The sequence below is a fragment of the Panthera uncia genome, chromosome B1 (assembly GCF_023721935.1).
Source record: "Panthera uncia isolate 11264 chromosome B1, Puncia_PCG_1.0, whole genome shotgun sequence".
Taxonomy (NCBI): domain Eukaryota; kingdom Metazoa; phylum Chordata; class Mammalia; order Carnivora; family Felidae; genus Panthera; species Panthera uncia.
Window position 1 is genome coordinate 140,566,223 of NC_064811.1, and position 22,838 is coordinate 140,589,060.

The window sequence follows — 22,838 nt, forward strand, 5'->3', positions numbered from 1 at the left end:
ATGGAAATTCTGTAGAGAAAGACATGATTAATGCATTCCTGATTATCTAAGACCCTGAGCATTAAGAATTCTTAAGTTAGGAGTTACTGTGAAAAGCAAGCCTGCAAAATGATTTTTCCATGGTCAAAGTTGCCATTTGTCAGGGAAAGTAAGTTAAAATCATTTGCTTAATTATAAATCAAAGGAGAACATTTAATCTTACTATAGGAGAGATCTCGTCTGCTCATAGAAAAGACCCCAACCATCAGGGTAATAAACACTGAGACAGGTTATTATTACAGTTTTTAAGATAATGCAATCACTGTGAGCTTGTTGGATGGCTTAAATTGGAGGTTTTCAGTTGGAGTGGTTTTGCCCCAGGGGACAGCTTGAAATGGTTTTTGGTAAAACCGCTAAAATTATGCGGGAGGGATTACCTTTGGCATTTACTAGTCAGAGGCCAGAAAGACTGCTAAAGATCTTGCAGGGCACAGATAAGCCCCCCAAAATAAAGCATTATATGACCTCAAATGTCAATAATGCCCCGATTTAAGCACTAGTCAATCAAAAGACAATGAATAAGTAATTAAACTCAAGATTCCTTCCATATTTCATTAGTATTTTCTTTTTGGTCATTCATTAAAGTAATGCATGTAAGATAAAAAGCAATGGTATAAACTACAGGCTTCAAGTACTGAAATTATCCAGGAATTTAAATTTAAAATTAAATTTAAATTTAAAATTAAATTTAAATTAAATTTAAAATACACATCAGCTAACACAACAAAATACATACTTTATAAATGACGACTTTAATTGAGGTATCGCTATGTGTCAAACACTGTATTAAGCAATTTTGATGCATTATATTCTGATGAATAAGGTAGGATAGATTTTTTTTTTAACATTTATTTATTTTTGAGACAGAGAGAGACAGAGCATGAACAGGGGCGGGGCAGAGAGAGAGGGAGACACAGAATCTGAAACAGGCTCCAGGCTCTGAGCTGTCAGCACAGAGCCCGACGCGGGGCTCGAACTCACAGACCATGAGATCATGACCTGAGCCGAAGTCAAACGCTTAACCGACCAAGCCACCCAGGAGCCCCTAGATATATTTTCTAAAATAAGTTTTTCAAGTGAAGTTTGGAGAACTTTATGCAACTGATCAAAAATGCATGGCTAAAATAGGATTTGAGCCTACTTTATAGTGCTTCTCATGTAGAACAAGTATATAATTAGCAGTAGGTAAAAATAGCAACAATGTTCTATTTCTTATTGTGGTGATAAAAATTTTGATACAAGTGAAAAAATAAATTGGAAATTTGGAATATCATGAATCACTTTTTTTTAGTATTGCTTTAATCTACCTTGGACTGGCTAATATATCACATTCCACACCTTTAATACATTAGACAACCAATATCATGTCTAAGAGCTCTCATGAATAGAATTCCTCATAGGCAGCTATAGCTAACCCCTCTGCAAGTAAATGTCCTCCACTTGAGGTTCTCTGATTCCCACTCTGGTGTTTCACATGCAAAGACAACCAGAGAAAGAAAAAAAAGACTTGATTTAGACTTGAATCCATTCATTCATTGGGATTTACCAATTACCCACACACATTATTACTGTAGCATAAATGACAAGCGGGAGCTAAGCATAGCAAAAATCTGTGGCAACCCTATGCACTGAAGTGGACACTACACCATTGTTTTCTGTTTGTCACTATACTTTTCCTTCAGAAATAACACCTCATTTATTGTGAGTAAACTTCTTTTCTCACCAGAAACCTTATTTGGGGAAAGTGATTTTTACATACAAATGTTATAGCATACCTCCCTCAGCACAAGGTGAGAGTCCTCTGACATGAGGTGGTTAAAGTCTTCCCATATGCTTATTCAGATCTGTCCCTTTACAGGGATAACACTAGAGATGTGAGCACAGATGCTATTTAAGCAAAATCAAAATAAGAAAAGGACCAACAGGATCCTAAGAAGGTTAAAGTCCTTAACTTAAGCAATCTTTAAGGCTGAATGATATGCAAGCCAATTTCCCTTTAGTCCTTACACCTCATACTGTTTCTACCAGACGTCTAGAAGTTGGGTATTATCAAGACTAGTTGCATTTAAGCTGAGATGAGATGACATGGGGATAGCAAAGGAGCTTTAACCCAGGTTAATAAATTCACAATCCCTGCCATGTAATCATGGGCCAGTTAAGATATTGCACAGTTGGCAACTAGACTATCTGACCAAGACCTGCCGAGAAAAAATAAAACAAGAGTACATTTAATCCTTATTTTACTGAACATATCCTCTTAGATGTAGTATACTCTTTGAACTACTATATCTCTAATTTTTATTATAGATATTTTTCTTCCAAAATTAAACAAAAATTCCCCAAGGAAATTTATCATTTGGCACAAACCTTACAATACGTTGTAGTGCAACCTGAGAACATGCCAAGGAGAAAACCACTTGGCACATAAACTATGGACTCAGAACTGAGGAAATACTGTTTTGGGGATGGTTTCTCCTTGCAGAGTATCAGAGTGTGTTCACAGGTGTACAGGGGGTTGTCTTAAAATCAACTTAATCCAATGTAGCCCTAGAAGGTCAGAATTGTTTACTCCCTCACTTTGGTTGAGATTGTGAATATATACATAGAAAAAAAAATCTGTTTTTCGTATCACTAAATTATTTGAGTTATAAGATCATATATTATCAAGTGTCTCTTATTTTGAGATCTGTGTGCACAAGGTAGCATTCACCTATGCATTTTCATCATTGTAAGGCCATCGTTGTAAACAGATATCCCAGATTTCAAAATCAGGTAATAATTTTAAAAATTTAAGTATCAACAATATAGTGTGTTTATTTTATAATTAATTCCTTCTACAGGTTTTATTAAATTCTGTCATCAAACTAAGATTCTTATTTAAATTATTCCAGACAAATGTTGCTTTCAATATCAGCAGTAGTTTCATTGAAAATAAAACCTATTAAAAACCATGTTGTTTGATGACTGATATATACATAAAAGTAATGAAATCATTTGTAACTTACTATTGATTTCTATTTTCATTATTTATGTTAGTATTTCATATGCACTTTGACAGACACCAACTCAGGCTCTTCCAGGAGGGCACGGAGTGGTTAAAAATAATTAAGAAATGGATGAAAATAGAAGACCATGATGCTAAGTACTCCCCCAAATTAGGAGGATATTAGAGAAGAAATTACATTAACAGATATAAATGGGAGTATTTTTTTTTAAAGAATGTCAATAAGTAACAAGGGATGCATTTTAAAAGAACACAGGAGGAGATGAAGGATTCAGAGCAGAAAATTAAATTTAGCTAACAAGAGAAAATACTTTGAAGACCTGAAAATTTTGATGACTTTAATAGTTACACAAACATAAAAATACTAAATTGCGGTAGTTTGGGCATACATTTCAATGTCTATGGGGCTTACGCACTTAAATTTTTATTTTAACCATTTCAATGACATGAAACTTGAGGATATTTTTTGTTTCTTATGCTTAAGATCTACTTTGGCATGTCCTAAAAGGGAAAGATAGGGAAGAGCTGGTGCAATGAGTTTTGATACAAAGATACAAACACACAAAACTTAGCTTTTCCACCATGTAATATTTCCTCTTGAGTAAACCTGAGGGAGTAACCTGAGAAGACACTACCTCCAGAGGGCCCTCTGTTGACTCACTACAGGAATACAGGTGCATCTAAGACCACCACAGCTCATCATACGCTTTTGGAAAGGAAGAATCCTGGCAAAGCCGACTATGGAAAAGAAGATGGACCTGCTAACTGGGGTGGCCAAAACGTTACGAGGGATCGGTTTGTGTAGGAAAGGTGCATATAAAAAGGAAAACCGACAAGGATAAGATGAGACAGAATGGTGGTAGCAAACTAGTTAACCTTTCAGAAGTTAATAATGTATTAAGTGTCATAAATAAACAAGTATCCTTCTAGGATACACACAATACAAATACATCTATAACCAATTCCAAATGTGTCTATATATTTTTTAACTGATACAAAAACTCAACATGCATTCATACTGATATCTCCAATTCCAATCCAACATCTCAAGATTCTGTCCAGCCTCCCCTTTTCCATGTTCGTAACTACTCTCTCCAACAATAAAAAACATGGATTTACTTATACGATCCCTCTGTTTCCTTAATTGCCCAACAGAACCCATCTAACAACCTTGCTGGCCATCTCTTCAGCATAGAAATTCCAGGAATATTCCCCACTAACTACGCCATGTTCTTAGGCACAAGTAGCCACACCGCCATAGTGTATTACGAGGCTCAACCATTCTCCATTCACCACTATGCAGGGGATTCACTGACTTACTCTGAGCCAAGGAGGGGAGGGAAGGAACCTAATTCTTTTCTCTCTCTCCTTATAGCTCCATTAATTATTAGGAGAGGAGAGCTGAAACCTCACAATGTGTGAGTGACATTTGACAATGTCTCCCTGTAGAAATTGCTTTATATACCTTGAAACCATTTTTATTATATACCTAAAAGATTAGATTTATTCTATTAGATTTTCTAGGTGAAGTAACATGTTAATCATTTTGTAGTAATCCTTTTCATCTGTTACGACTTTTATCGGGAAATCTAGTTTTTCCGACATTGTAGAGCTATCTTATTATTTTGTAGTATTGGAGAACACGTCCCTATAGATCTCTTGTGTTTCCCTACATCTTAGGAGCAGAGGCACTGATAGCCTTCTGTTTTGTATTATCTATTCAATTTTGTTTGTATACTAATATCTATGCAAGACGGTGATAATTCTGCCTCCTATCTGGAAGAAAGGACAGATTTGTTTGCTTCCCAGTAAAATAAAAATAATGTCTCACCACAAGGCAAAGTTGGAGCAGGCTTCTTTACAGACCATTTTGAAATATCCAGATTTCCTTAGCTGTGACACAAACCCAGTGTGTGTTACTCTGCACTGTGCCTGTGGGACTCGTGGGAAAAGGAGAATTGACGCAAATATAAACATTATGCTCCTTGTGTCATAAGTAATAAATTACTTTGTCTCTGACCCAGGAGTCTTAGGTCTTCTGCTAGCATGTATAAACCCTGGCATCTATTTGCAAGTAGGGTAAACATCTCAGAACTTTCATAGTTCTTTTGGCAATGAGGATGGGATGCTCACAGAGATATAGTTTTCTGGAAATGAAAGGATACTAAGCTCCGTGGACCAGATTAGAAGTTATGAGAAGATTGTTCAAGACCCAGTAATGAATGCTCAGAATGCTGTCACCTGAGTCATGAGCCAAAAGTAGAAAAAGGATCATCCAGTGTTCTGTTATTGACAATTTTGAGCCTGAACAGCAAGAGCTAAGGTTGGCTGAATCTATTTAAATAGTGCTCTGGTTATTGTTTACTAGCCACCAGCCAGGAGGAGGAATGTGGTGCTATCTTGACAGTAGGATCAAGGGTTCTCTATTTCCAAATGAGACAGAAGGCTGTGTGCAGTCATCCAAATGTACTGAAGAACGCTGGACTAGGGAAGAGATTCAAACGTGTATGGCTAAGTTGGATGCAAGCACCATCCATCATGCCTGATTCTGTTGGGGAAGGTGACCCTGGATTCAACAGTGGCATCTGGGCACATTTACAATATGGAAGGTAAGTCAACGTGACTTTTCTTGTGAGGATTTTTAGGACCAACTCAGTATATGTTGCAGTTGCTTCTACATCTGAACGTATAGCAGGTATTAACGTGCTATACGTTTATACTTTGCTGTCTGATAAGTATCAGCGTAAAGTCTCCCTTATCAAGATATAGCCAAGAGCCAAGAGTTTTCTAGGGGGAAAACCTCCTTGCCACTGTTGCCACTTTCCTATACAGATGATGCCCTACTTGTTGGAAAGTCAGAAGCTTCAGTCTCAATGACTCTGACTGTAATATTATTACACTTCCACCAGCAGGGATGGCTGAATAAACTCCTGAAAAAATTCACAAGTCTGCTTGCTAAGTGAAGTTTCTTAGGACTATTTGGGTGGATTCACAATGCTCAGTCTCACCAACAGTGAAGGAAAAGTGTTATTCCTTTCGTCATCAGTGCCATAAAGCAGTCCCAGTACCTAACTGGACTTTTTGAGTCTTGAAACGTGTATGTTCCTCTCCTGGACATTTTGCTTGTTCCTTTATATCAACTAAACCAACAGGTGTATTTGGAAGCTGTCCAGAATGCTGTCTTTACGGCTCCACAACCCTAATGGACTCTTTCAGCTTCAAGTCTCTGTTGAAATTTTTTTCAGGCGATGCTATTGCTATTCCAGTACTATCTACTGACTCTGGCCACGTCCTTTTGTCCTTTGAAACAAACATGCATCACATGTTTGAGTTTTTGGATTACTTGTAGTCTGACAGCTGTGAAACTTTTATCACAAAATTACTAAACAGGGTGACAGGTAAGGTATCTAATGCCCTTTACTATCCACAAGTTTCAGATATTGTAAGCATTCGCATGGTCTCTTCAAAAATCTCCTCAAAGAGGTTTCTGACTGCCTCCTTCACTTTAGCAAAGCAGTTTGGTCACTGAATTTTGCTGTCTCCAGAAAGGGAATTTAAGCCTCTCAGGTGGGTCCTTAGTAACTAACAAGATGAAAAGACGTACTAGGTACCTATTTTCAATATTCAGGCTTTTTCTTTCCTTCTCCTAATGGCAAAGTCAGGCTGGCTTGGTTGCCGTATCCTGCAGGTGACAGCCTGTTCAAAGGGAATTGTGGGAATTCAGGCTTATTTCTGATTCAGCCACTTGGATTATCTTGTTGGATTAACATGGTCGTGGATCACACTGCTCACTTAAGTCCCCTGACAGTAGTCCATGAAGCTAAAAGTTGCAAACAAAATGCTTCTCTCTAACTTCTATTCCCCTTGTCCCTCCTCAGGTGGACTCTTGTAGATGAAATGTTCATGTGTAGTGTTTAGGAGCTGATAGGAAGAAAGGGGAAATTTTAATTTTTATATTGGGGTACACTAATTTTGTCTTTATAGAGTGAGAGCAACAACCTCAGTGCCTAGGGAGGGGACCCTTAGACTCTGGGAGAAATGGCAGAGGGTGAGACTTTAATGGTCTTTTGTCTTTCAGAGCCACCCTTATTTCTTTCCTCCTCAAGGAAAGTGCCCTCGTAGGGCTTTCCCAAAGTGTCGCAAATGCCTTAAATTTAACTGCTGGATTTTCCTTTCCCTAGATATGTTTTTCTCTCTTCTGCTTAATCTAACTGAGAAGTCTATCAGAAAGAGAAAGCGATGGCACCAGATCCTGAACCTCTCATGCAAGGCACCTGCCAATACCGCCAGAAGTCTTTCCCATCTCCATTCTCCACCATTCAGTGAGATGGCTGAATGCCATTCAGTTGGTTGCTTCAAAAAGTGGACAGATTGAAGAGACTGCTTTCAAGCATCACTCCAAAAATAAGGAGTAGAATCAATTATGCTAATTCAACTGGAAAATCAAAGATCTTCTAGTGGGCTGGAAGGTCACATTTGATGCACTGTCAATCTGTGTCCACAGAAAAATGTAGTTGTGACTTGCAGGTCACACCCGTTTTAACATTATTTTGTTTCTACAACACTATGTGTACTATTGGAACTATAACCTTGTATGGAAAACAGGCATTCATTTGCCTCCATATAGAAAACGTGGTGATTTGCACCTCAGCGGTGGTCTAAGAGAACTTCACCTGCTTTGGGAAGCACCACCAGTGGATCATGTGGCTCTCAGAAAACTGAGATCTCTCCTAAATGAATCACACTTGGCTATTCAGTTCCAGGTGGCATACAAGACTCATTTTTTTATGAGCACCTTGACAGGAATTTCTCTCTACAACATGAGGTACCCAATTAGAAAAGTTGATACAAATTTGGCACTGATCTTAGGTGAAGTGATCAATGATACCACATTGTTCCTAGCAGGCATTTGTTCAGGTGATTGGGCCATGACCCCGGAGTGGGAAAGGGAGACACTGTTGAGGTCAATATTGGGTTCCCCCCCCCTTTTTTTAAATGTTAATTCATTTTGAGAGACACAGAGACAGAGCGTGAAGAGAAAGAAGAAGGCACAGAATCTGAAGCAAGCTCCAGGCTCTGAGATGACAGTAGGGAGCCCGACATGGGGCTTGAACCCATGTACCATGAGGTTATGACCTGAGCCGAAGTGGAATGCTTAACTGACTGAGCCACCCAGGCACTCTGAGTCGAGGTCACCATTGTATGCAGGTTGCTCTCATTCTTCTGCTTGGAACTTCCTTGCAATTTGCCTTAATTAAATGCTGCATGAGACAAACTAGTTGGAAAGGTTGATGGAGTGGTGTACTTACAGAAAAATTCTCTGGAAGTCAAAAGATGTGGAAATGAAAGGTGGGATATTGTTTGGAGGTAGGGCGCCATGGGTTACTCGTATTTCTGTGCATCTTGCAATCAGAGGCATTGGGTGTTTGTACTGTACAATCTTTTCAAAGATTTTTGTGTAGCAAATTTGGACGATATTTTCTCCTGAAGTACTTATTTTGAATTTTCTTTAATTTTCTTTCAATATTTAAATTGTATATTTCCACTATTTTCTGAATCTCATTAATCTGGTTGAGATAATTTATGTTGGTCTAATGACATAATATTTAATTTTTTGTTTCACTAGATTTTATTTTGAGACTCTGTTATTTTACTACAATGTGTCTATGTTTAAATTTCTTATTTATTTTAGTTGGTACACATTATACTTCCTGTATTGTGGATTCATGCCTTTCAACATTTTGGGAAATTTTTCCATTTCTCTTATTATTTTTTTCACCTTATTATTCTTGGCTTCTCCTTCCATATTTCAGAATATTTGTTTATACCTTTTCATTCTACTTTATATTCTTTATTTACCTTTTGGATCATTTTTATGAAGCATTTTCTGAAATATGTGTGCTGTTTTTCTGAAAGGCACAGTTTGCTTTTGTTTAATTGCCTTCCTTCAGGGGCAACAGTGTATTCAGTCCATTGCCAGTTCACATAACAAGACTAATTTCCTTGGTAGACAGAATTTAGGGTGGAAGGAAATTAAAGAGCATTACAACACATAGTGATTATACAGAGATGGTGAGAAAATACGTATCTTGCTTATACAGTCACTGAAATGGGTAAGACAGTCACATACCAGTGAATCAAAATCTTTTAGATTTAGATTTTATTAATGATCAGTATTTCAAAGGCAAATGTGTGGAACAGGCATAGTTTTGCCAATTTTTCAACTTCCTAAGGAGTTACAAATAAATAAATTTTAAAACTTACAAAAAAAAAAACACCCTATAATACAACTTGAGTTTTGTGAAAGGCTAACACATGGTCACTAAACAAAAGTAAAAAGGTTAAAATCTCAAAAATACATCAATATACAAATTTAGAAATTTGTTATAACTTTGTCCTAAACTCATTGAATGGTAGCTACCAATATATGTAACTCAAGAGTCTTGAACAAGCCAAGAAAGTAAGCCTATGTCTCTGTTAAGGTTAAAGAAAGAGAGTTCTATATAACATAATCCATAATGCAATCTCTAGGAGAAGATGGGGCAGGTATTTAGAGTATGGATACACACGAGAGCTTTAACCCTCAAAAATACAGTGTGCTCACTTAGCTTCAAAAAGCCACCTTCCAAAGCTAATTATGGTACTAAGGTGTTTTAAATTATAAAATAAAGATGCAGTTAAGTTTCTTCATATAATACAAGTTGAAGAAAAATGATTTAGTCAGCGAAACAATTTAGAAGCAAGGCCAAAATATCCATTGTCACAGCAATAACATATTGTTCATTATTTATAATTGAACAGATGGAAGAATTGTCCAAATATTTAACAATGGAAGCAATTAGTCTGATGTAACAATCCTTTTATAGACATGGCACATAGTTTTCAAGTTTAAACTTAATTTTCTTAATTTTCCTTTTTCTTTTTGGAAAACAAAAATCATTCATCATTCTAAATTATTTCCCTTAACTTTATGTGTGCATTTAAATACACTAAAACTTATTAGCATATTATAAAACACTAAATAATCAACAATTAGAATATAGAATATAGGATATTATGAAAAGAAATAAATCAAGAATTGAAGAGCAAAGTAGTTAGAATTTATTTTTGCTCAATATTTTCCTAGAAAATATTTAAACAGTATGAAAATTCAGTGATTATTTTTACTTGTTCAAGTTCAACTGATTAAAAAATTATACTTCGCCTTTACTTGGTAATGATATTTAACCCAAACATGCAATATTTACAGAAAAGATATATATTCATTAGTTTCTCCTAAATAATTTTTGGCTGACAAGAAAACATTACATTGGAAGTTCACCCTCAATTTTTGTCCAGGGCAATAACTGATATCTATACCATGCTAAACACGTAACACTAATAAATGACTCCAAACTTTCTCATTTCTGTCAACAGAGTTTTATGCTTACCACCACCTCACTTTTTTTGTTCCTAAAATCTGTTCAAATAAATTAATGTCATAATTATATAAGGTAATTAAATATGATTTAATATATTTAAATATCAGTGCAAAAATGAGGGTTGGCTTTCTAGGAAACCCAAGTTGAGTGTCTCAGATGCAATGAAGGTGAATATTTTTTAGAAAGTTCATATCTAAATAAATAGGTATGAAATAATTGCAAGGGCTGGGAACTGAGTCTCATAAAAATTAAATAATATTCTGTTTATTAATCTGTCTTTTAGATTCTTGCTCCATTTTTTGTTTATTTATTAATTTTGAGAGAGAGAGAGAGAGAGAGCATGAGTGGGGGAGAGGCAGAGAGAGTGGAGAGAGAGAGAATCCCAAGCAGGCTCCGTGCTGTCAGAGCAGAGCCCAATGTGGGCCTGGAACCCAGGAAGCCGCGAGATCATGACCTGAGACAAAACCAGAGTTGGATGCTTAACTGACTGAGCCACCCAGGTGCCCAAAGATTCTTGTTCTATTTTTTTTTTAATTTTTTAAAATGTTTATTTGTTTTTTGAGAGAAAGAAAGACAGTGCATGAGCAGGGGAGGGGCAGAGAACAGGAGACACAGATCTGAAGCAGGCTCCAGGCTCTGAGCTGTCAGCACAGAGCCCGACACTGGGCTCAAACTCCCGAACTATGAGATCATGACCTGAGCCGAAGTCAGACGCTTAACCTAATGAGCCACCCAGGTGCCCAAATTCTTGCTCTTTTTTAAGTAAAAATTTAAGAATTCACTTTTTCCCCAACAACTGAATACAAGAGTTTGCATTTTGTTCCTCAATATATGCTGAGGGGGTAGGAAAAAGGACTATTGGAAACCGAATCAATGGACAAGGGACAAGAAAGGTTTTCTGACATTTAGAGGTCCCCACGAATATAGACATTTATCTCACAGAACACATCTTATTAGGCACCTGTGCGTTGTGTGTAGAAGCCTGTACTATATGTCCTATTGAGTTCCTTTCAAACCTGAAATTTTATGATAAAGTTTAGTCGTATTATTTCCTTCAATGTTCAGTGATTTCATAAGAGCTTATCCCAGTCAATGATTCTGTTAATATGATGCAGTTGTAATCGTGATTGAGTTGACATACCTAAGCCAAAAGTAAAACCTAGCTTATGTTGAAAAGCAGTTCAAATAGAAACAGTGCACATGTATTTCTGAATTTTGATCTTCCAACATAAAATTAGTTCAGACAAAGTATTCAGAGGAAGGTACACAGGACAATTACATTCTAAATACTAACAGATATAACACATCCAAATGGTGAAGTGTCAAGAAATATTTTATCTTTCAAAATGTACATAAAGCTACTAGAATTAGTAACTGTTACAAGGATAAAGTAATAGAATACTTCAAATATGGAAAAAATAAGGAAAAAGAAGACATAATAGTAGAATGTTGAAACAAAATGGGATTTTCTCAAATTGTAGTAAAAAAGCAAATGGTTCCCCACTAATGCTATTGTTGTTCTAGTTTATTAAAAAATAAGAATTCAAAAACAATAATTTGAAAGGATGCAAGCAGTGGTTCTCAACTATGCCTACACTTAAAAATCCCCTGAGGAGCTTTTCAAATTCAGATTCACAGGATCCCATCCCAAACCAATTTAAATAGCATGTCTGTAGCAAGAGTTGGGAGCTCCAGTATATAATGGTTAAGTATTCTACTTGTCTTACCTCAAAACACACACATACACACACACCCAATTTCTTATATATATCTAAGGAATTCACCATTACTAAGTTCCATTGCAAAGCACTGTATGACTAAGTATGAAAAAAAGAAAAGAGTTCAAAATCACTCAGTGTGTTGTCCTCAGGGCGTGCTAAGTTCTAAAACATTAATATTATTTATTGACTTCTACTCAGCAAATGTAGTATCCAATTTATACAAATCAGTTACAAATATATCCATGGTCTAATATAGATGCTTTATGGGAGAACAATTCCTAGTTCTTACTGAAATGATACAATCAAAATAGACTTTGCCTGAAAAAAAGAAACAAAGACCTTTATCTTTTGTGTCAATTTCAGGAATGGTTACCTCTCAAATAACCTTGAACAGACTTATATTTTGATTTTTCTGTCATTGCTGAATTTAAAAGAATTCAGAAAACATTTGTTCTTTTAAAATGAAAGTTTAACTAAGCACACATAAAAAGCGTCAATTACTCATCTTAACAGAAAAAAAATCAGGTATTACAAAAATGCTTCTTATAAAAATCACAAAAGTCCCAATATTTTTTCAAGCAAACTGATTTTTTTCATAATTGTTCATCTGTTCCTTTGTATTTTTGTGTATACATTATCAAAATACTCTGCTGAGGATTTCTAGACAAGCTGACAAGTTCAGAACTTGAATTCTAATAAAATAACTATTCCAAATTGGTCACACTGTGTAATGAGATACACTTTCTAAAATTATATCCTAGTTTGACTGAAGTTTTCCTTTGGCCACCTTGTGATAACCTCTTTCCCACCCCATCCCCCAACTTGCACCTATTATACTTTGTAATGCCCTCACCTCCATTTAAGTTGTACAGTGGAAACATGATTTATAATTTCCTATCCATAAATTGAGCTGAAGTTAATGAGGAAGCATTGTGGGTCCAAAATAGAATCTGAAGGAATATTATTTGTAGTCGTAAAACAAACAGCCATATGCAAGGGAACCAAAATATAGAAAGATCATAAGAAGACCAGCAAAGCAGCACTGGGCTTTCATCCTCAGGGTCCCACATCCTGAGCTGATAGTACCTGGCTTCTTGTCAGTATTATTTTTTTTAAATTTAAATCCAATCTAGTTAACATACAGTGTAGTAATGGTTTCAGGAGTAGAATTTAGCAATTCATCACTTACATATAACACCCATTGCTGGTCCCAACAAATGCCCTCCTTAATGCCCATCATCCATTTAGCCCATCCCCCCATTCAACACCCCTCCAGCAACCCTCAGTTTGTTTTCTGCATTTAAGAGTGTCTTATAGTTTGCCTCCCTCTCTGTATTTATCTTGTTTTTCCTTCCCTTCCCCTATGTTCATGTTTTGTTTTTTAAGTTTCATATATGAGTGAAATCATATGATATTTATCTTTGTCTGACTTACTTCACTTAGCATAATACCTTCTAGTTCATCCACGTGTTGCAAATTGCAAAATTTCATTCTTTTTGATCAGTGAGTAATATTCCATTACACACACACACACACACACACACACACACACACACCACATCTTCTTTATCCATTCATCCATTGATGGACATTTGGGCTCTTTCCATAATTTGGCTATTGTGAATAGTGCTGCTATAAACATTGGGGTGCATGTGCCCCTTCAAATCAGTGCCTTTGTATCCTTTGGATAACTACCTTCTTATGCAATTGCTGGGTCAAAGGGGAGCTGTATTTTTAATTTTTTGAGGAACCTCCATACTGTTCTCCAGAGTGACTGCACCAGTGTGCATTCCCATCAGCAGTGCAAAACTTTATGAAATAAATTGAAGAAGACACAAAAAAAATGGAAAAACATTCAATGTTCATGGATTAGAAGAACAAATATTATTAAAATGTCAATACTACCCAAAGCAATTTACATATCCAATGTAATCCTTATCAAAATAACACCAGTATTATTCACAAAGCTATAGCAAACAATTCCAAAATTTATACAGAACTAGAAAAGACCCTGAATAGCCAAAGCAATGCTGAGGAAAAACCAAAGCTGGAGGCATCACAATTCTGGACTTTAAGCTGTATTCCGAAGCTGTAATCATCAAAACAGAGTAGTACTGGCAAAAAAACAGATATATAGATTAGTGGAACAGAACAGAAAACCCAGAAGTGGACAAAATGTATGACTAACTAATCTTTGACAAACCAGGAAAGAATATATAATGGAAAAAAAGACAGTTTCTTCAGCAAATGGTGTTGGGAAATCTGTACATGCAGAAGAATGAAACTGGACCACTATCTTACACTCTACACAAAAATAAATTCAAAATGGATGGAAGATCTAAACGTAAGACAGAAAGCCATCAAAATCCTAGAGGAGAAAACAGATAACAATCTCTTTGACCTCAGCCACATGTTCTTACTAGACACGTTTCATTGACAAGGGAAGCAAAAGCAAAAATGAACTATTGGGACCTCATCAAGATAAAAACAAAAAAAATAAATAAATAAAAAACAACAACTTCTGCACAGTTAAGGAAATAATCGACAAAACTAATAGCCAACTGATGGAATGGAAGAAGATATTTGCAAATGGCATATCAGATAAAAGGTTCAAAATCTGCAAGGAATTTATCAAACTCAACACCCCAAAAACCAGTGAAGAAATGGGCAAAAGACATGAACAGTCACCTTTCCAAAGAAGACATCCAGATGGTTAACAGACACATGAAAAAATCACTCATCAGCAGGGAAACACAAAGCAAAACCACAATGAGATACCACCTCACACCTGGAAGAATAGCTAAAATTAACAACTCAGGGGCTCCTGGGTGGCTCAGTTGGTTAAGCATCTATCTTCAGCTCAGGTCATGATCGTGTGGCCCATGAGTTCTAGAGCTATGTTGGGCTGTGTGCTGACGGCTCAGAGCCTGGAGCCTGCTTCAGATTTTGTATCTCCCTCTCTCTCTCTGCTCTTCCCCACTCATTCTATGCCTCTGCTTCTCTCAAAAATAAATAAACAGTAAAATAAAAAACTCAGGTAACAACAGAATATTGGTGAGGATGCAGAGAAATGACCAGTGTTTAACATATCAGAAATACTTAGCTGATGGATTAGAAACCTCAAGCAAGGAGCTTCATGGTCCATACTAACCCTAGAATTTGGAGAACATAATTAATGTGAGTTCCAATGCCTATGAACTACCCCAAAGCTGTTTAAGGCTCCCCTGTCAGAATTTGCTTAGTGTATTGACAAAATTGAGTGATCCAAGAGCCAAAATAAATATCCTTTGACCCCTGCACCAATCTTCTGTTTTCATCTCTTGATAAGTAGATGCTGAGAAATAATAAAATTAATTTTTGAAGAAGGCATTAGCCTCTGTGGTCTTTGTTCTTGATCCAGTACCTAAACAGCTTTGGGCTTTGTCTTACAGAAAAGTAAAATTAAAAGAAGGCCTTATTTTGAATTTCAAATCCAATAAACTTCCAAAAATTATTATTAAGGATTATTTAATGTAAGGTCTTACTGGGATAAGATCTTCATTTAGTTTCCATTGTTTTATACAGCCAAGCCTCATTGCTGTAAGATTAGTATTGGTGGTCCATAGACAAAAAACCACCAAGTTAAATTAGAATCAACAGAAATTAGGATGGTGATTAGGGTTTATTAAAAGCTCATATTCATTTGAACCACATTCTTTTTACTTCATTTGTATCAACAAGGCATGTATTTAGAATGATATATATGCAAATAAATATTAAAATAATAATGCAATAGTTTAGAATTCAATGGATCACTCAGAATGGTTACAATTCAATGGATTACTTACAATGGTTTTATTAACAATATTCATAAAGTCACTGAAAATGATTTGTAAGTTGAGGCTTCACAGGGTGCTCAATACAAAGAACAATGGAGAAACCTCATGGCATTGGAAGCATATGTGACTTAACCTACTTATGATAGGTATATTTATCTTGAGTGGCGATATAATTGTGTTTATCCAAAATCATCAAGCAAGTCCTCCCTTACGGTCTCGAAAGGAAGACATCATTCATGATTGTAACTTTATGGTTTGTAAAACTAAATTATAGAACTGATCATCTACTAGGAGCATCCCTAAGACAGTCCCAAACAAATAGGTGGTGGATTAATGTTAGCACGCTCTAGGGACACCCTGGACACAAACATACTAGTTCCTCCAGCACATATATTTCTAATGTTGAGAGAGATGTAAGTTTATCCTAGCTAGATGCCAGTAGAAACTCCAATCTCTTCCTTGATTCAACTTGTTCAACCATCAATGTTCATCAAGTACAATTAAGATTAAACTTTGCTTGCCATGTAGCTCTACCCACCAATCTGAATATTATAATCTTCAGCCTTCATTGTCATTGAATAAATCAGTGTAATGATTTACATTGTCAAGTAGGATTACATAATATGAGATAGATTCATTCCCCCTTGTGCTGAAAGCATGAATTTTCTTAACTTGAAAAGCTGAGATTCTGGACCACGCTAAATTCACCAAGATCAAGGTCATATTGAGATAACCAGTACCATTCTCTGTTCTCTCCTAGCATTATATACCTATAAAACTTCAGCAAATAAGCACATGGCACCTTCACCAAGATACACAGTAGTAAGCACCAAATAAGTACTATGTATGTATTTACTGACTGAATGATTACGTCTTAACACTGCAGTGCTATTATTAAGGTTAGCGATTATAAATGCAAGTTTAAGTTGTCAAGACATATATATTATGATAAGGGATGGTTCATAAAGAGGTATCTACAAAACAAAATGTTCAGGTAGCCAACAATTTTTGGAGCTCCCTTAACAATAAGCAAACTCAGATATGAATTGAGGTAAAGTTATTTTATACTTTTCATGTATCCTATTTAATGTGAATATTCATATAGTTTCTTAATGAGATATTAATGTGTTTAATTATAGGGCAAGGTTCCATGGGGGACACAATACAACATGTGACATTTTCTTTTTAAAAATATTTTTTTAAAAATCTAAATTCATAAATTTACCTGGCCCCAAAGTTTCATGTAAGAGCTTGTGAGCCTACATTCTCTTCTGTCACATAATCAAAGAAAATTTATCAGTATCTTATTAGGTAAAGTTCTTAAAAGCTCCTATATATTTAAATAATACAGGACACCAAATCAAGAGGCAGAATAATGTAGAAGAGAGAACAGAGGCACTGAATCAGAGATGGAAACACATCTTGGTTCCAATGTCAATAAATATGTGAAATTTGCCATATCTTTCTGATCTTTAGTTTTCTCATTTGTTAAAAGGGATTTGGGGGGGTTAAAAGTAATACTATAGGAAATAACAAGATAAAAGAACTAATGATAATGACAGATTGTAGCTGCTATTGTCGTTATAATCATAATTTTTTTTTAACATTTATTTATTTTTGAGACAGAGCATGAACGGGGGAGGGTCAGAGAGAAGGAGACACAGAATCTGAAACAGGCTCCAGGCTCTGAGCTGTCAGCACAGAGCCCGACGCGGGGCTCAAACTCACGGACCGCGAGATCATGACCTGAGCCGAAGTTGGCCGCTTAACCGACTGAGCCACCCAGGCGCCCCTAATCATAATATTTTTTAACATTATCATATGACATGCTTCCATTTCTGACCTCTTTCAAAGTAGCAACAAAGGAAATGTTGCTTTTCTTTTTCTTTTCTTTTTTCTTTTCTTCCCTTTTTTTCTTTCCTTTCCTTTCTTTCCCTTCCTTTCTCCTCCCTTCCTTTCCTTTCCTTCCCTTTACTTTCTTTTATTTTTTTTTCTTTTTCTTTCTTTTTTTTTAGAGCGAGTGCCAGCAGGGGAGAGGGGGGTAGACAGAGAATCTTGAGCCCCACACCTAGTGAGGTGCCGGATGCAGAGTCAATCCCACCACCCTGGGACCAAGACCTGAGCCAAAACCCAGAGTGGGACACTCAACCGATTGAACCAGGTGTCCCAGGATATGTTGCTTTTTTTATTTGAGTGTTCAGAATGTTCACAATTTTAGTATTTCAAACTTTAAAAATTCTGATATAAGAGAAACAAATAACATATGAAATCAGATTCCAAGCCAATGAGATTATTTGCACTTTTTTAAAAGATAAATAAATAATTTGGATGACCACATGGGAGAACTAACAATTTTATTCACTTAATGATAAATACACATTACACATTTCATAATAAATGACTATAATTGCCTTTACCTGGGAAGAGTAGGTATGACCATCTGAACCACACACTGGGTTGGTATAGACCACTGGGCACTGCTTGCAGGTGGACGATATGGGACCCCTCCATTGTTTGTGTCCTACTCCTGCATCCTTCACACTGTTAAAACAACAACAGCAACAATAACCACACTTAGTACATTTTTTAAGTACATAAATTTATATTAGCATCATGCCTTTTCTGCACTGTCATTCCAACTCCTGAAGATATATTATAATCGGTAAACTTAATATGGTACTCTTCATCATAATCTTCTATGTCATATATTAAGATTTTCCCATAATAAATAAGAATGTATTCCTTTAAAATATTGTGCTAGTCACATGTAGACAATAGTTATGTATCATCATATAGAATGTGTGTGTGTAGCTTATAGTTGTGATGTGTTTTTCATAATCCCAGAAACAGAAGAGAAAATTGTTTGGCAGTAAAGAACTATTCTATTAAGAACAGTAACAAAAAAAGAACACCTAATTCACCAGGTATACCCAAAGTGCCTGAAAATAAGAGCAGCTTACTTTGAGAGAAAAAGGCAATAAAGAACTTTTCCAGCAATGACTAAAATTTAGAATGCCAAATTAGTAGGCTTAGTGATAGCCACTCCTCTTTTTATTGTGTAAAAATACCTCAAAATAGATCCATTAGGCTTTTATCTAGAATAACTTGGGAAAACCCATTCTCTTCTGCTACCTACACATAGAATTGTTTTTTCTTTTTGATTAAACTACTTATTGCTCTGCCTATTTGTGTGAACAATTTACATAGAGAGGGTAAAGTGCTTAAAAATAAGAAGCAAAGCAACAGGGAATTTATGCAAAAATATTTAATACTTAGAAATCTTTTAGTCAATCAGTAGTCACTCTTATTCATTAAAATTGTTTATAGAGAGAATAATTCCATGTGTCTATCATGATGAGAAAAGATGTTTTACTAGAAACATTTTGCTTCCAATTGCTTTCTTGTTTTCACAAATTAAATCAAACTTACACAAACGTAATCCCAAAATACTATTAAGAAATATGATACTAGTTTCCATTATAGGGAAAGAAGTTCAAACTATGTGTTTCAAATTTGGTAAAATTTGGATGGGCATTGAGAAAAGGTTTTTATCCTCTCTTCCCCCCACCCAACAACCTTGCTCCTCTCAAAATTTTTCATGAAGCTATCATAGCTCCAAACACTTCTCTTTATTTTAATTTTGTCACTTTTTTCCAAAAGACTGCCATAAAATTCTGCCTGGCCACAGAGTTCATCTCATAAGAGATAAAATGGGAAAATTAACCATGTTACTATTACTGATTAAATAGCTGGCATGAAATTCTAATGGGAATTAAAACAATAACTGAAAAACTTGGAAAATTGCTCTATACCACTTTAAGACTTATAAACTACATAAATGGATCAGAGGGGGGGAAATATTCTATTTTCATTGTTCTTTCACATTGTATAATCAAAATAAAGTACAAAATAATGCATGCAGATACTTTAGGAGACATTATTACCACGCTCAGTTTCCTAATCAATAAAAATTATTTTATTAGGGGCGCCTGGGTGGTTCAGTTCCTTAGGCATCAGACTTTGGCTTAGGTCATGATCTTGTGATTCGTAAGTTTGAGCCCTGCATCAGGCTCTGTGCTGACAGCTCAGAGCCTGGAGCATGCTTCGGATTCTGTATCTCCCTCTCTGCCACTCTACTCTCCATGCTCTGTCCCTCTCTCTCTCTCAAAAATAAACATTAAAAAAAGTTTAAAAAAAAAAGTATTTTATTAGAAGAAGCTGTATGATTTGGGATATATGTACATATGTGTGTATACATATACTATACATAAATTATATCTTTTCAATTCACCTCATTTTCCATTCATACCGTAGAGAACTTAAAAAAAAAAACCTAATAAACTATAGAAACTAAAAGATTGTTATACTAATGACTTGGTTTTATTAATATACATTTTATGATTCATTAGGAGATCTTTCACATTTAATTCAAAGAATAAATATATAGAGAAGTAAAATATTTTTAAAAATTTAAAGATTTATTAGAAATTCTTGTAATGACTTCTTAATCAGTGAAATTGCAATTGACTTGTAAAATAGGTTTGGAGGTTAAAACACACACACACACACACACACACACACACACACACACACACACTTTGGTTATCTTTATTTCCTTCAAAGCCAGCATTGCTGAACACTAAACACTTTCAAATTCCTAATGTGCATCCATAAAAAATGATATTTTTTATTTAGACTTCATCCTGGTTAGAATTTGCTCAAGTATCATCAACATTATAAATATTATATATTGTATTGCATACACTTGCACCATGATTTTGAGTAAGAGTTGATGCCAAACTCTACCATTTCCTAAGCCAGTATTTAGTTATGCTTACTTTTAAATAAATGCATTAGATGGGATAAGCTAACCAGAATTCATGTTTAATATATTCATGCCATAACAAATAGAGAAGGAGCAAGGAATCATGAAAATTTTACTATACTCACTAAATCCAAAAGAAATCCCTTAGCATTTTGTCATCATAAGACCGTCTTTATAAAATACATTTTGTATTTAACAAAACAGTCTAGAAAACATGAGCCTAAATTTGAAATTTGAAATTCTAAATATTATAGTTTTTATGTGTTCTTAAATCATCTCAAACTGTTTGATGTCACTCACACATGAAGAATATTAATTGTTTATTTAATTTTCTGTAGAAAGACAAATTACATTTTAAAGGGCAATATAGAATAGGGGTTTTCCAGGTATGGATTCACATTGTAATTAAGGTACAAATACAAATGAATTTCTAGGAATCTTATTTGAATAAAAAATATTTCTACAAATTCAAAAATCAATTAACAATGTACTAATGGGAATCACCAGATGTACAAAAATAAGGCATGTACATTTTTAAAGGTTTTTTTAATGATTATTTTATGCTTAAGTAATTTCTACACCCAAAATGGGGGCTCAAACTCACTACCCCGAGATTAAGAATCACACACTCTACTGACCCAGCCAGTCATTCTGGGTCAGTACATTCTGGGATGTAAATTCCTTATTTATTTATTTATTTATTTATTTATTTAATTTAATTTATTTTTTAATATATGAAATTTATTGTCAAATTGGTTTACATACAACACCCAGTGCTCATGGGATGTAAATGCTTTATTTCAAAAATCAAAACATCTAGAATTGAAATAATAAGGGATTTACACATGAAAATAAGTGATATAACAGAGGAAACACTCAGGAACAAATAAACTGCATTGTTAATAAAGGCTTTAGGAGTTGAGCAACGCTGATTATTTCTAAAGGTAGGAGTTGGGCAAGGCTTTGCCGACATCTCACGATAGGACATATATATGGTTCCCTTTCGTGCTAAGCAGTGCTCACTCTGTCAGCTAGCTGTGTCTCCACTCACTGTTCACCAGGAACGACATTTTTGCATCCCTGACTCTATGTTATCAAAGATATCATGTGATTCAGAATTTTTTTTTGGTTTGGCATCAGGAATGTTCCTCAGAATTCACATTACTCACAGTCTTGTTTATTAAGATATTTGTCTTGTTCTTAGGAAAGTTCGTGAAGTAGACGAAGTTATAACCGAAAATTTCTAGGACTTAAGTTGGTATCTATGCGGTGTATGTCGTATGTAATCATACAATTACATGTAAGTGGAGATTCTTTTGTTTGTTTGTTTGACTTTTAATTATATTTTGAAGGTCCTATTTAAGGAAGAACAATCATGTTTCTAAGTGAGAGACAAAATCACGGCACTCAATGTACAGACCAAGATGGGCAAAGTGAAGGGCTAAGAAAAAGGTAGAGCCGGCTCCGGTTATTGGCATGAGTCTGGCACTGTGGCAAGAGGAATGACAGGTAAGAAACCAGCATAAGCAAAAACATCACTGGCATATTATTCTGTGAGGTGGGGAGGGGCAGAGAGAGGGAAAGAGAAAATCCCGAGCGGGCTCCATGCTGTCAGTGCAGATCTGGATGGGGGCTCGAACCACAAGCCTTGAGATCATGAACTGAGCCAAAATCAAGAGCCAGACATTTAACTGAATTAGTCACCCCCAGCATCTTGCAGTTAATTATTTTGAACTATTCTCAAGTAGGGCAATAAAATTTGCTCCCATTAATGAAGCGCAAGCTCAAGCTGGCTGCAAAATTCTGAAATTATTTAGAAATTACTCTTCCAATAGCAACTCTGCTAAAATAAATGTCTTAAAGGTCTACCTTTACGGTAACTATTTTTCCAAAATATATACTTCAATTTTTGAAGATTTGAGTTAAAAATTTATTTACTGACTTTATCATGGCATCCTATATAGCCATAATTCTTCCCCTTAAAGAGCAAAAACTTGTATATTTGAACCC

General features: G+C 35.4%; 1 protein-coding gene and 1 long non-coding RNA gene across 2 annotated transcripts in view; one reads left to right on the plus strand and one right to left on the minus strand.

Moving 5' to 3' along the window:
- The window catches only part of SPOCK3 (SPARC (osteonectin), cwcv and kazal like domains proteoglycan 3), a 487,010-nt gene that overhangs the window by 154,674 nt on the left and 309,498 nt on the right, over nucleotides 1–22,838 (minus strand). Inside the window, 1 exon segment of the mRNA XM_049631295.1 lies at nucleotides 18,421–18,544. Coding sequence (XP_049487252.1) covers nucleotides 18,421–18,544 — 124 coding nt within the window.
- Nucleotides 5,515–22,838, plus strand: part of LOC125923188 (uncharacterized) — a 28,993-nt gene continuing 11,669 nt past the window's right edge. The window contains exon 1 of the long non-coding RNA XR_007457932.1: nucleotides 5,515–5,652. This is a non-coding gene — a long non-coding RNA (uncharacterized LOC125923188). The remainder of the gene's footprint in view (nucleotides 5,653–22,838) is intronic.